Raw genomic sequence first — 16,407 nt, forward strand, 5'->3', positions numbered from 1 at the left:
AGAGACAGAGTCTCACTTTATTGCCCTGGTAGAGTGCCGTAGAGTCACAGCTCACAGCAACCTCCAACTCCTGGGCTTAGGTGATTCTTCTGCCTCATCCTCCCAAGTAGCTGGGACTACAGGCACCTGCCACAACACCTGGCTATTTTTTGTTGCAGTTTGGCTGGGGCCGGGTTTGAACCTGCCACCCTCAGTATATGGGGCCAGTGCCCTACTCACTGAGCCACAGGTGCCGCCCCAGATTCATTTTTTAAACTTTTATATAACAGAGTATATATATAATATATATATACACTATTATATATATTGTTTTGAAATTTGCTTTCCTTAACAAGCTTATTTTCACATCACTAAATATTCCTGTACAACTTACCTTTTAATGACTTTATGCACCATTGTAGCCACTAATATATTTGACTCCTCATCATTTGCTGAAGATTTGTATTATTTATAGTTTTCCACCATTACAAGTACTACTATAATCACTTTCATCTTTTAAATGTCTTGAGTACTAGACTTTATTTATAAATATTTTTAGGCAAATGCATAGGCCATGGTACCCTCAAAAGGTACCATGGTCTTGAATCTTAATGGCTGTGTAAAGCTGAGAGCCCTCCTTCCCCCCTAAAAGAACAACCAGGGTACTTCCTTAATGTGTGGTTAAATTGTACAGATTTCTCTAACTCTCCGGATGTCAACCTCTTCCCCTGTAAAAATGAGAGCCTTGCACAAGGTCATAACATGCATTCTCATAAATAGTGAAATAAAATGCTTAAGAATGCGATGAACTCAAAGAAGAAAAAGGACTAACTAGCCAGGCACTTTTGGTCTCTGCCAACTTCACTTCCAGGACAGCCAGCGTTCTCTTCCCTCCTAAAAAAATCATGCCGAAGGAGAGACATGCAGATAGGAGAAAGAGCACAGGAAAGGGGAAAGAGTTCTAAGAATAGGCTAAACCATAATGAAAATGGAAAAGTTTCAATAAGGAAAGCAAAAGGGGAAGAGGAACAGAAACACAAACAAAATGGAAGTCACAGTCAAGAACACAATAAGAAGAATAGACAAGAGATTTATTAGGAGAAAGGCCTAAAAGGGAAATAATGAGGGAACCAGGGAAGGCTGAGAAAGACTGCCAAGTAGGTCTGATGCTGGGTAAAGGAGAAAAGGAGGAAGAAAAGAAAGAAGGAGCTTGGTTGCAGCGTCTATTTGAGCAAGTCTATCAGGGAGTCTTGGGGCCATAGTGTGACATCAGAGGGGTCTTGTGCCTTCCAGAGTGGGCCTGTCTCAGCACCCCTGACAGTCTCTGTAAGGGAACATCTATGGGAAGCATGGCCTTGGCAGAAATAGAGATGGGTTTCAAAACACAGTGGCTACATCAATTTGTCAATTATGTTTGCTGCAGCTAGGGATCTGAAGAGCTAATTTTCATAGCTGTCACACGATGGATATAGACAGTAAATTCCGGAATAGAACCACTATTCTGTAAAATGGTGATAAAATTTTGTGCTTCATCATCTCCGAGAATTTCAGTACCAAATAATGGAGTTTTATAAAAGCACAATATATTTGCAAACTATCAATGAGAAATACCCAAACAACCCCCATTCCTTTGCTTCTTACAAACTTACTTTAGGAGTTTCTGTGCATCGTAGTATCCAATTGGATGAACGGGAATACTTGGAAGACCGACAGCCTCTGTAATTCCATGCCGATAAGCATATTCTAGGAAAAAAAAAAAGAACATAACTTTCAATAAAAACTCAGTACCTGTCAAATGGCTCCCTGTAAATCATACTAAACATGTTCTCATTTCACATCAACTAGAATTGTTAATTTATTTAAATTGACAATTCCAAATTTCAGCAGGAATGTGGAACAAATAAAACTCTCATTCATTGCTTATGAGAGTCTAAAATCAATCAATCACTTATGATAACTCTTTTGAAAAGTAATGTTAAACAGAAATGTGTGCTATGGCAAAGTATTTCCAGTCCTGGGTATTTACTCAAGCAAGATGGAAACATATGCTGATAGAAAGACATATATAAAATTGTTTACAGCCAGCCACATTTATATTAGCTAAATAATAGGCACAGTTCAGGTTTCCCACAACAAGAGAATGAAGAAACAACCCATAGTACAGTGCCACAACAGAATACTACTCAACAATTAAAAGTAACAAACAACTTACTAATGTATGCAATAACATGGAAAATCTCAAATCACTACACTGATTGAAATACACAAGGCACAAAAAAAATACCCACTGTCTGACTCTACTTGCATGAAGTTCAAAGCCAGGCAAACAAATACGTGTTGCTAGACATTAGAAGATGATTTCTGCAAGGTACAGTGAAAATAGACCAGAAAAGAACATGAAAGAACTTCCTAAAGTGATGGGAATGACATTATGTCTCATTTTGGATGACGCAAGTGTGTATAATTTTCAAAATTTATTGAACTGAACTCTTTTTTTTTATTGTTGGAGTTTCATTGAGAGTACAAGAACCAGTTTACACTGACTGCATTTGTTAAGTCCCTCTTACAATAAGTCTTTCTTACAATTGTGTCTTACCCCCCAAAACTGTGTCACACACTGAAACCCCACCTCTCCCTCCTTCTGCTCTTCCCTTCTCCCCTACTTCCTCCTTCTCTCTCTCTGCTCTTCCTTTCCCCCACCCTCTCTCTCCTTCTCTCTCTCTCTGCTTTCCCCTTCCCCTACTATATACTAGGTCCTTAATTGTCCTCATTATCTAAACTGAATACATAGGATTCATGTTTCTTTATTTTTGTGATGCTTTACTAAGAATAATGTGTTCCACTTCCATCCAGGGTAATACAAAGGCTGTAAAGTCTCCATCTTTTTTAATGGCTGAATACTATTCCATGGTACACATACACCACAGCTTGTTAATCCATTCCTGGGTTGCTGGGCATTTAGGCTGTTTCCACATTGTGGTGATTGTAAATTGAGCTGCAATAAACAGTCTAGTGTAAGTGTCCTTATGATAAAAGGATTTTTTTCCTTCTGGGTAGATGCCCAGTAATGGGACTGCAGGATCAAATGGGAGGTCTAGCTTGAGTACTTTGAGGGTTCTCCATACTTCCTTCCAAAAAGATTGTATTAGTTTGAAGTCCCATTAGCAGTGTAAAAGTGTTCATTTCTCTCCACATCCATGCCAGCATCTGCAGTTTTGAGATTTTTTTGATGTGGGCCATTCTTACTGGGGTTAGATGGCATCTTAGGGTGGTTTTGATTTGCATTTCTCTAATAATTAAGGATGAAGACCTACGTATTTTATTGCATTTAAACTCTAAGACAAAAAAAAAGACATATTCCATACTTTCTTTAGATTTAAGAAAAATTAGGGCTGTTTTTTCCATTTTTTCCTCTAAGTTTCTAAATTGTCTAGCAAGAAATTTAGGTAATTACAAAAGCTTACTCATTTTGTAAGTAAAATGATGTAATGATAAGTTGTATGGAATTTGTTTCCAAATTCTCCAGAGTAATCACCAAAAATAGGGATGATGAATAGATGAAACAAGATTGACAAAGTGTTATAACTATTTCTACTTTTCCATGTTACAACTGTCTACAGCCACACCACCCTAAACATACACAATCTCATCTGTGAATGATAGAACTATACCATAATAAAATGTAAAATTAAAAGGAAGAAAAAAATGAGTAAGGCACAAGAGAATTCAATAAATGTTAGCCCCATAGAAATAACATTTTCTTCCAGAAAATGCTATCCTCCAAATTTGAAGATCATCAACAAAAATATTCTAGTTAATATTATTTTATTTTCACGATTTGGGCTTTGTATAACTAAAAGAGCTTGAAAGAAGGTGCATTTTTTTAAAACTTGGAAATAGAAAGGTGGAATACATGAGGTCCAGGTAGATGCAGCTAATTTTATTGTAAGATAAATATATTATTAAAAAAGAGCACTATACATGACAATTTACTATGCTTTACGAAAACTTACAAAGCCAAAAAATATATAATTTTGAAAGGAGTCTATAATTTCATACAAAAACTAGATGAATAATAAATATGTAAAAGTCACATATACTTTGGCAAAGAATTTTAGTCAAGTCATACAGATTTACGTAGTTTCAAACTACACAAACTAAATGATCTCAGATTTTGTGACCATCGTCAGAAAGCTGAGCACATTCAGAATAAATTAGCTTTCTTCACTAATGCTTCACAGGGAAGCATTTGATCAAAAGACAAGTATGTGGGGCAGCCTCTGTGGCCCAGTGGGTAGGGCACCGGCCCCAAATACTGAGGGTGGCAGGTTCAAACCCGGCCCCAGCCAAACTGCAACAAAAAAAATAGCCAGGTGTTGTGGTGGGCGCCTATAGTCCCAGCTACTCGGAAGGCTGAGGCAAGAGAATCGCCTAAGCCCAGGAGTTGGAGGTTGCTGTGAGCTGTGATGGCATAGCACTCTACTGAGGGCAATAAAGTAAGACCCTGTCTCTACCAAAAAAAAAGATAAGTATGTGCACTCTGGGAGCCACACTGCCTGAATTCGAATCCCAGCTTTCACTTACTGGAGAGATTATTTTGGGCAGATTGCTTTTTTCTCCTAGTCTCACTTTCCTTCATTGTGCAAGTAAAGCCCTGACATTCAGGAAACACTCCTTGATAGTTAACCATTATTATCTTTATATAGCACAAAAGCAATATGCTTTATCAGGACTCGAAATTCTACACATGACATTTAATGAGTTTATAGAACTTTTGTTCTCCTGTTATTTAACCACAACTGGGAAATCCAAAAAATTGTGGAAAACATAAATATGAGAGAAGTTTACTCGACAGCAAAACCTGATCTGACCTGAAGACATTTGACAGCAAGTGATTTGACAAAATATAAGCCTATTTACCCCAGCTAGGGTGAGTATTCATGCATTCTGCTGCACAAGCATTTGTATGTTTGTTTCCTGTATTCTGTCCCAGACACTGATCTGAGTGATATGTAATATATGGTATGTGCACCACATCGCATTTAAAAAATCTGAGAAAGTCTGAATTCTGAAGCCCATTAAAACCTAAGCTTCTACATAAAGGATAAGGGATCTGAACCAATAATCTTGAGAGCTTGACATTCTAAAATATTTATATGCAAAGAAAATTAAAAGACATATTTAGTCCATTGTGTCAAAGGAAACTCTTTAATAAAATAGCTTAAAAATGTTGTTAAAGTTTGCTGTGATGATTGAGGGATGATCACTCACCATTTGCTGGGTAACCTGGTGTAAGAGGATCCCCTGCACCATTGAGATTTAGGACATTTCCACGCTGGACACCATGTCCAGGAAGATTCCAACCATTTGGATAGGGCTCCACCCCAGGAGCAAAGTAGTCAGCAGGGTCTGAATACAGAATGACTCCTTTGGCCCCTGCCAGCTGGGCATTTCTAACCTGGAAAACACAATGTCTTTCTGTAAGTTTCCTCTTGTTCCGGATTTGGTAATATCAATTTTCAAAAATACATTTAAATGAGTAGTAGAACTTCATCCTCAACCCTTTGTCGTTAGGTATACAACAAAGCATCTTATAGAGAATTGGCTTTTCCCGTCTCCTAAAAGTTCTAAAAATGAGTCAGCCCTAAGATCAGCAGATCTGTAGAATTTTCATACTAGTGGTAGCAAGTGCTTACTGTTTCCTTCTACTTTTCTAGAAACACAATAAGCAAGTTGATGCCACAGGCCAGATTCCTATTTATTCTTGTCTAAAAGGGAATATTTCTGATATTTAATTCTCCACAAAAGAAAAGAATATATTAACAAATAATTTAAAATCTTCTATGTATAACTTGATTGATCACATTGCCTATAATAATAATTCATACTAAAATTAAGTTAGTAAATATTTTTGGAAATGATATTTAAAACAAAAATACTAAAAGTTCACAATAAATCCAGTGCATTAACTTGTAAGTGCAGGAAAATCTCTTCTGTTCAACTGGACCATCTACAACACTGGCCAACTTCCAATAATCTGATTTAACGCCTGCCTATGAACTAGTTCTCCGTGTAAGGTGGGCATGAATATAAGGGGATCTCAGTATTCAGAAAGTTTTAAGGAGGTGGTTCTACACATACATACAAGATCCATTACAACACTTTAGGAAAGAAAGAATAGGTGATTTTTACCTTATTTCCTCTGAAAACTTTTCCGTATCTGGCAATCACAATTTTTCCAGAGCAATTGATTTTCAGGTCCCGCTCCAGTTTAAAGAAGTCTTCAGTTCGCGCATAGTTAACATACACTAGATCACCCTGTTGAGATCATGAATGATAAGGTATAAGATACAATACAAGAAGGTTTCCCTGTGTGAGAACTGTTTGACATCTTTCAAAGAGAAAAGAGGCAAGAGCATGCAAGAGGGTCAGAGAAGCATAAACCTTAAAACACAGATTTAAGAAAGAAATGAATTTAAATTGAGAGAGCAATTAGATGGGTTATACATACCGTGATTTATGTATGTTTTGTTTGGATCTGACCCCTAGTTAGTGGCTATGAAACTACAGAAGAACTCTCCCCGCCAAAATGCATTTAAATTAAATTTAAAGGGGTCCAGGCATCCTAGGCTAAGCGGTCCTTCATGAGAGCTTTAGTAGCTTGATGAGTCTTTTTAACAGGTACGGAAAAATGAACAGGTAATAACACTGCTTTATGGTCATTTTTGATTGTTTGTTTATTTGTTTTGAGGTTTGGGGGTTTTTTTTGAGATAGAATCTCACTTTGTTGCCCTCAGTAGAGTGCCATGGAATCATAGCTATAGCAACCTCAAACTCTTGGGCTTAAGTGATCCTCTCACCTCAGCCTCCTGAGTAGCTGGGACTACAGGCACCTGCTACAACACCAGCTATTATATTTTTTCTTAGAGATAAGGTCTCGCTCTGGCTTAGGCTGGTCTCGAACTTGTGAGCTCAGGTAACCTACCCGCCTCGGCCTTGCAGAGTGCTAGGATTACAGGTGTGAGCCACTGCACCTGGCCAATGGGTCTGGTTTTAATCATTAGTTATAATTCCATGCAAGTCTTATAACATCTCAGAGTCCCAATATTCTTGTTTGTAAAATGACCTGTTAGATTAGACCAGTGTTCCATGATGTTTTACTCACCTGACCCCTAAATTAATTTTGAAAAGCAATGTACCCCCTAATATTTTTACACTGAAATCTAAATTCTTTTTTATCATACTGTTAAGTAGTTATAAAGGAAGAAATTTATAGCATACTATAAATAATAACATTTCAATTCCATGGAACTTTTTATATATCCAAAGGAATTTAAATATCATATCTACTTACTATATAACATCATCTATTTATAAAAAGAAATACATGAATACATTCTTCTCCACAGTCAGAATTATAACATTCCTTTTTCTTCTGAGCTTGTTCTTCCTCCCACAGAATTTTACTCTAAAGAAAAACATATATTTACACTGGAAACAGGGTTGTGCTGCCCAGATTCCCCTTCAATGAAAGACATCTTGCTCAGCTCTCTATTGAAAGTCTTTAGCTGTCAGCCCCTCTGGGCCTACAGGGCAGACAGCCACTCTGCTCAAGGTCACTCACAGGGAGCCATATGTGCAATGACTGATTGATGTGAGAATATGAAGACTAATACCTTTAATGTAGGTTAGGACAATTCTTAAGTACTATTCCTGTGCTCCACATAGGTTTGGCCAAGGCTGTCCTTGAGCTGGCATTACAGTGTGACTTTTCCCTCTGCCTGATCCAGCTCCTTAACACCACAGATGCTGATTACAAGAAAACACTCCTTCATTATCCTCTAGCATGCTAAACTCCATTTCAGATTTTATTATAAAGAACTTAGGCATGCTTGAAAGTCTTTTTATTATTCACTGTCAAATTTCCTTGAAGGAGTATATGTATATAAATCAATATATTTTATTTCAAAATATTTAGGGGGTTACAAGAGTTTTTGTTACATAGATAAATTATACCATGCTGAAGTCAGGGCTTTCAGCATACCTGGCATAAGAATAGTGTACACTGTAGCCAAAAGGTAGATCTTTATGTCTTTCCCCTCCCTCCCTCCCTCCCCCTTTTTCTTAGTTTCCGGTATGAATTACTGCTCTCTATGACTTCTTCTGTTTAGCTCCCAGTTGTAAACACACGTGGTATCTGTTTTTCTACTCCTGAAATATATTACTCAGGAAAATGGTCTCCTGTTCCATCCACATTGTTGCAAAACACATTATTTCATTTCTTTTCATGACTGAATGGTATTTCATCTTATATCCCACATTTTTTAACCACTCATCAGTTGATGGACATTTAGATTGATTCTATATCTTTGAAATATTAAACTTTCTGGCAAGCTATCTTTTCTATACAATGACTTCTTTGGATAGATACCCAGTAATGGGATTGCTAAATCAACTGGAGGTTCTACATTTGGTTCTTTGAAGAATCTCCAAACTGTTTTCCATAGTGGTTACACAAGTTTCCATTCCCACCAATAGTGTATAAGCATTCCATTATTTTCACCACAACTACACCAATAACTATTGTTTTTTGACTTTTTAATAATGGCCATTATGACAGGCTAGGGTGCTATGTCATTTTGCTTTTAGTTGATGATATGAAAACTGATTTCTTTAAAACCATCCCATGCCTACCCTTGGAACATCTTCAAAGAGCCCAGTTTGAAGCCCATGCCCAAAGTAGTTTCTGATATCTTATAATTTTATTTTTGTTATTTTCTTCTTTTGACTACATTTCTCATACCATGTACACAACAAATTTACATGAGATAATATAATAGAACTTTTTCTGACCTGATTCTAGAATCTATTTGACAATTTTTTGAAGACATATTATGTATCAGGCTGTGTTCTAGATAATATAACAAATCTTTGCCCTTGCAGAAACTTTATTATAGATGCTTCTGGACTCACAATGGGGTCACGTCCCATAATAACCATTATAAGTTGAAAATATCACATGTGAAAATGTATTTGAATTTATAATGGGTTTATCCAGACGTTACCCCTTTTAAGTCCAGAAGCATACCAAATGAGGATGGCTTTCACCATCATAAAGTCAAAAAATCCTAAGTTAAACCATCTTAAATTGGGGACTGCCTGAAAGGTGGAGATGGGAGAAAGATAATAAGGAAGTAAACACTACATTTAATAATTAAGAAAGTTATATAAAACATTAAAATAAAAAAAGTACTACAGAAAAATTTTGCAAATTTTAAATAGAGTAAGTGAACAGTGAGCTAGTGCTTGAGTAGATATAATTTTAAACAAAATGAGGGAAGTCTAATTGTTTCAGTAAAATAATTACTTTCATGTCTTATATTTCTTCCTAAGATCACTACAATATTGTACCATTAATGGTATCATTATAGGTCTGATTTATAATTATTAGCTCTCTCTGGAGCACATTCTTATTCTATTTAACTGTGGATACAAAATGATTAACTGCTTTTAGTTTAGCAAAGTAAATAATTTTAGTCTAAGTATTCTATCTGAAATACTACTAACTTTAAATGCCTCTTAATGGTGTTTATCTTTGATAAATCAACAATCTTTACAAAACAAATTATGATGGAGAAGGCACTGAAGGAGACATTAACAATGATAGAAAACAAATGTAATACACAGTATATGCCCTCTCAGCAGTTCTCAAAAGCAAGTTGTCACTGTTAGTTAGAAAAAAGCTTTGTTTTCAAAGACTTTCTTGTATAATTTACACTGCACCATTATTCTATGACTATGCATGAATACAATCTTTCACTACTGGCATGGAATTTTCACTGTTTCTTTCAAGCTTCCATTGTATTGCCCTTGTTAACAAAGACAGAACCAGGAGGCAAAGCCAGTGGTGCTCAAAACATGGTACATGAATTCTCAGAAGCAAGGTCACCTGGGACCCAGTTAGAAACACAAACTCTCAGGCTCTATCCTGACCCGCTGAAAACTGGAGGATGGGAACAGAATCTGTTTTGCAAGCCCTTGGGATCATCCTGACAGATGATAAAGTTTGAGAACCACGAAATTAAACTATGTTTTGTGACATTGTCAAATTGTTAATTTTAAATAACCTAAAACAGAACCCAGCATTGCATCCTCCACCAGACTGAGATATAGATTCAAAGATTAATAATAGTGAACTATCTTAAATGCACATACAGATGTACATAATTTAAAGAAGTAACTTTCCACCGGCTGGCTTACAGATGAACCAGTGAAGCAGAACAACCTGTAGACTCATCTGATATTTGAACACAACACACACTCCCATATAGAATCACATGTTCCTTTCATCCTGACATTGATCTGGAAGAATTTAAGTCTTCCAGAAGAAATAAGAGATAATTTTTGTGACTCTTTCTAATGAGTAGAATAATATCAAAGTCCAAAAATTGTCTGGGAGATTTTAACTGGTTATGCAGCAAACCTAAAAACTAGTCTGAATCTGATTTTCTCCTTATCACTTTCTGTCTTCTCATCAGGAAAGATAACCTGATTCTGTATGCATAAGCTTTTTAATAACCAACATATTTCTCAGTATTTTTCAACTAGTTCATGTTTAAGATTTCTGAAACATATTTTATATTAGTTTTACATTAAACTTCTTCATTATATTTTCTGCTATTATATATATTTAGCTCCAATTTGGCAATATTAATATTATTTTGAAATAAAGATTTATTAATGTTTTTGTGTTTTCTTGTTACACACATATCACTATAAATAATGAAGATGGAGAGTAAAGAATATTCAAAGTGCAGAAACATTAAGCAAATGATTTGACGATATCACAATTAAGGGTTTCTTTTCAATAATGGGAAATTATTAAAGAATAATTAAAAAGATGAAAGATGAGGAGGTGATATTTGCTATATATAAAATCAAAATTGGGATGAATACTTAAAAGGTTTAAGAAACCCTTGCAAGTTAATAAGAAAAAGGTCAGAAATACCACAGGAAAAGAAAAACAGAAAAATTATTTCACAAAGTGGAAAATTAGAATGGCTAATAAATAAGAGAGAGATGAGCAAACATTTGTTACCAGAGAAATGTTATTTAAAATGAATTAAAACAACAAAAGAACAATTAGATGGGCAAAAATTATAAAGTTATATAATTTCAAGTGTTGAGGAAACCATGAAGAAAGAGGATCACTGACCCTCTGTTAGTGGGAATATAAACCACTACAAGCTGAGCCCTGCGAAATTAAATTCTCTACAACTCAACAATCTAATGCTTGGTTTATTGCCTACAGAGAAACACTTACAGGCCATACCGAGATATACATGAGCATATTCACTCTGATGCAGTTCGTGGTAATGGGGATTTAAAGGCAAACTCTATGTCCACCCCGGAGAGAATGGGTGAGTTACTTGCAATGTGCACATACGATAGAAACATATAGTGTCAGTGAAAACCAATGAGCTACCCTGACATGAAACAATACAGACTTTTAAAAGATCATTGATTGAAAATACTAAGAAATCAAGTAAGACCTAAAATATAATACTATTAATGTAAATTTAAAATACATCAAACACAAAACAAAGTCACGCATTTTCAAGGACATATACACGACTAAGAACTTAAATATAGTAGAGAAGGTGTGTGTTGGGAGATGGGGAATGGAGAAGAGAAAGGGTAATGGAAATTAAGAATAAGAGAGAAAATGAAAATAAAATAAAATAAAATAAAATAAAATAAAAAACAGGAGACCTCATGTGGACCCATGATGCTAGTATGCCTTAATCTGAGAAGCAGGGCTAAACAACCTCAATATAACTGACATCTAACATACACTGTCTCTTCATTTCCAACTGTTATTTCCCATCTTCCTATTTCATGTCAATTATAAAATAATAACAATGATACTTAAAATTAGTGGCAATTTTTAGGGAGAATTTTTCTAAAATCACAGCATTAAGTATAATGTTAGCAATCCTTTTAAATAAATTTTATACAGCCAATAGAAAACATTCTTCTAAGTTCATAAGGTTTTTAAAAAGTCACCTAATAAACTAAATATATTTAAAAACTATTGAAATAATACATTTTTCACCTTACTTAATAAAAATGTATGACTACCTGATATTAAATCATCTTTATGATCTTGGAACAATTCTAACTGGATTAGTGAAGACAGATTTTAATGTCAATTCAATTCTTAATGCAATATTTTACTTTAGGATGTTCCCACTGTTCTTTCATCTCTATGGCTTCCAACACACCCAACTGTCAGCTAGCAACTTCTTGTGACTATGTCCAAGGCACCTCAAAGTTGACATATCCAAAATTCAATTTACTTATTCTGAAATATCATATTAGGAAATAGAATTTTTGAAAGATTTTAATAAATTATAATTAGTCTTTTCAAACTTAGCTTTCTCACAGCTATGCTTTGATTACATCTCCTCTAAAATACACATGTTGGAAATATAGCGAATGTGACGGGGTTAAGAGATGAAGCCCGTAAGAGGTGAACAGACCATGAAGGCTGCTCCCTCAGGAATGAGATGAAGATCATTATAAAAGAAGCCCCACACAGCTTCTTTTTCTGCCCTGCTTGTTTTTCTGCCTTTTGCCATATAAGAAAATAGCATGGCTCCCCTTGAGGATGTATAAATAGCACCACCTTGGAAGCGAGCAGCTCTTACCAGACAACCAAACCTGCCAGTACCCTGATCTGCAACTTCCCAGCCACCAGAACTGTAAGAAAACAATTTTCTGTTCTTTATAAATTACCCAGTCCATGGCATTCTGTTACAAAAGCACACAAAAGCTCTGAGACATTCACCAGAACCAAAAGTACTGTGAAGGAATCTGGGAATTGATTGTAAAATTTCAGATTATATGCAGTTTGTTGAGTAAACCACATTCAATTTTCTAAAATGGACATCCACATACTTAATTTGGAAATGGCAACAATACCTTTATTCAGACTCTTTGGAAATTAATCAACATTATACAACTGTAAGGAACACAGGATATTCATAGTATGGAAATTACTCCACAATAAAATGGAACAAGCTACTGATAAATACTAAAATGTGTGAATCTTACAGACTCTGCTCAGTGAAAAGGTAGACACAAAATATTACATGCCATACGATCTCATTTATATGAAGTTCTAAAACGGGCAAAACTAATCAATGGTGGTGAAAAAATCAGAAAAATGATCACCTTGGGGCCATGCAGAACCGACTTAGGTGATGATAACATTCTATATATTGATGGCATTTGGATTACATGGGTATATGAATTCGTCAAAAATTAATAGTTGTGCATTTGGGATTTGTGCATCTCACTGTAGTAAATTTTATCTTAAATACATCACAAATAAAAAGTAATCAATATTCATTTTCCTTACTAAGGAATTCTAATTTCTTAAATATGAAAAAATATGTGAATTCTGATTACATTGGAAAACTCTATTACCCTTGAATTATTGCCTAAATGTAAGAGGGAAAGGAGAGTTTCTGTTTTTCATTTTTATGTTACTTTATTATGTTTTTACCTCTGGCATTCCTTGTGGAGAGAAAGCATTAAAAGGTGGTACAACATCTGAAACATTTTCATATCCTGGAGGAGGTGGTTCAAATAATGATGTGTTGAAAATCTAAAGAAATAATCAAAAGTAAATCAGTTAAAGTGTGAGTACTACAATCAAACAAGAAATGCTTTACATCAGTAGAAGATTAATCAATTCCTCAGTATTTTGATAATATACAAATATACAAATACTCAGCACTGTGTTAGAAGCTGAAAGGAGTTCATGACGTGAATAAATTGCAGCCTTTGTCCTCAAAATTGTAAAATCTAATGAGAGAGACAAAGCTAATCAAGTAATCAAAACAATCAGAAAATAACTAAGTACTGCAGAAAGTTTCTGAATAACTGAAAGAAAAGTTCAGAAAAAGATAATCTTCCAAAGAGAAAAAGGAGAACAACGTATCCTAATGGCAGGAAAACTTAGAAATAGATTATTTCAGGTGGACCATTTCCCAGGCTGGTGTAAATAAAAGCCTAACTAGAGAATTGTTACACAAGAAGGTTAAAAGCAAATTAACGGAGGTCCTTGAAAGTGGTTGCTAAGAACCAAGTTTTGATTGAGGAGAAAAAAAAATTTTTTTTTTTTTTTTGAGACAGAGCCTCAAGCTGTCCCCCTGGGTAGAGTGCTGTGGCATTGTAGCTCACAGCAACCTCCAACTCCTGGGCTCAAGCGAGTCTCCTGCCTCCGCCTCCCAGGTAGCTGGGACCACAGGCGCCCGCCACAACACCCGGCTATTTTTTGGTTGCAGCCGTCATTGTTGTTTGGCGGGTCTGGGCTGGGGATTCGAACCTGCCACCTTAGGTGTACGTGGCTGGCGCCTTAGCCGGTTGAGCTATAGGTGCCGAGGCGAGGAGAAAAATTTTAATACTGGCTCAGTGCCTATAGCCCAGTGACTAGGGCGCCAGCCGCATATACTGGGGCTGGTGGGTTTGAATCCAGCCCAGGCCTGCCAAACAACAATGACAACTACAACAACAAAATAAAATAGCCAGGTATTGTGGTGGGCGCTGGAAGTCTCAGCCACTTGGGAGGCTGAGCAAGAGAATGGCTTAAGCCCAAGAGTTGGAGGTTGCTGTAAGCTGTGATGCCCAGCACTCTACAAAAGGCAGCATAGTCAGAGTCTGTCTCAAAAAAAAAATTTTTTTTAATCCCCAAATAAAGAGCAACACTACATGGTAAGCTTAGTCATTTATAATAGGGCTAAGATAATTACTTAGGAACAAATTAACATTAGATTCACTTCAATAAAAATTTACATTTTGGGGAAATACATATCTGATAGTATCTCAATACATTGAGCAACATACACACTGAAAGGAATGAAAAACATTGAATTATATATATGTACATACGTCACTACGAAAGTTTTGAGACAGACTGTGTTATGGTTCATTGTTTCACTTCCAAGAAAAATAGTTGACAGCACCCTTTCTGATTCAGCCATGCAAGTTTCAACACATATATCTTCTTAAGTATATAAATGAAGTAGGAAAAAAAAAAGGAATAATCAGAAGCACACCTCCTTCCCCCCCAACAAAAAGAAAGAAAGCAGAAAATCTGAGAGGTAGCACTAGAATCTACTCTGCCTTTGTTGGCTCTGTCAAAGCCTGGGACCCCATGAAAGGGACATTGGAGTTAAGATTGTGTAAGGGTGGTCCAAACAATGGAGTCTAACAGAAGACTCTGGCATAAAGCCGGTCTTTAAAATTCCATATCCTTGCAGGGTTGCACACTGGAAGAACAAGAGCTGTCTTGGTCCACATTAAATATACCAACACCAATGAAGAAAGCTGATGAGCAAAAGAAAAGACCCATGCATACTTTTCACAATATCTGACACAGTAGGTAAGGAAAACAGTCATCAAATAATCTACATGCAGCCTGCTTAGGGTTAAGCATAAATTTCAAATAAACGTCTTCCAGGGAAGGTGATGGCTTGGGGTAAAGAAACAATGAAAGGGCCCCAGAAAATTCACAGCCCTATAATCCATTCACTGCCCATGTGGTATACCTTAAGCTAAATAATTTATTTCAAAGTTGTACGAAGTTTGTGGTGCCTCCTGAGGCCTGGCATAAATGAACAGGAGAAATCAGTCCTTGACTTAGGCCTAAAAACAATCCCCTCAAGGTTATAAAGCTGAAGAACTCAGAGCCACAAAATCACTGAACACACACAAAGTACAATGGGAAAGAGACAAAGAAAAATTCACCACTATATGGGCTAATTTAACACTTATCTATGCAATTAATAAAGAACACAGATAAAATTAGAACACATTAAGGATAAAGGAAATTTCAGCCAAATAACAAACTCAAACTAATAAACAAATACAAATATGAAGCCCAACAATAGACATTTGTTAAAAAATACATTTTTTAAGAAACACAGAAACAGAACATTTATAAAAAACTGACCACATATTCAGTTCTAAAGGAAGTTCAACAATTGTCAAAGGATTCTTGTCCTCAAACCACATGATCTGATCCCAAAATATTTAATTTATAAATCAGATCAAACAGGTAACAAGCACAATACTTAAATCAGAATTTTAAAAATTCTTCTAAATAGTTCTAAGGTCAAAGAAAGAAACATGGAAATTAGAAAATATTTATATATTAATGGCAACTAAAATACTTCTTACCCATACTTATGAGATCTAATTGAACTGGTTCTTTGAGGGAAACTTATGGCTCTTTTATAACAGAAAAGAAAAAAAGCCTAAGTGCTCAGCTGAGGATGTTATGAAGAAGAGCAAACATAAAAAAAGATGAAAGAGGCAGAATTAATAAAATATAAAGAAAAGCTATATGAGAAAAGATTA

At 35.6% G+C, this 16,407-nt stretch overlaps 1 protein-coding gene across 1 annotated transcript in view; it reads right to left on the reverse strand.

Moving 5' to 3' along the window:
* The window catches only part of FOLH1B (folate hydrolase 1B), a 61,391-nt gene that overhangs the window by 32,922 nt on the left and 12,062 nt on the right, over positions 1-16,407 (reverse strand). The window contains exons 4-7 of the mRNA XM_003780832.3: positions 13,550-13,651; positions 6,172-6,297; positions 5,251-5,437; positions 1,629-1,722 (exon numbers count right to left, since the gene is read on the reverse strand). Coding sequence (XP_003780880.1) covers positions 1,629-1,722; positions 5,251-5,437; positions 6,172-6,297; positions 13,550-13,651 — 509 coding nt within the window. The remainder of the gene's footprint in view (positions 1-1,628; positions 1,723-5,250; positions 5,438-6,171; positions 6,298-13,549; positions 13,652-16,407) is intronic.

Source organism: Otolemur garnettii, unplaced genomic scaffold (assembly GCF_000181295.1).
Source record: "Otolemur garnettii isolate 467f Iridium unplaced genomic scaffold, OtoGar3 scaffold00001, whole genome shotgun sequence".
Taxonomy (NCBI): Eukaryota; Metazoa; Chordata; class Mammalia; order Primates; family Galagidae; genus Otolemur; species Otolemur garnettii.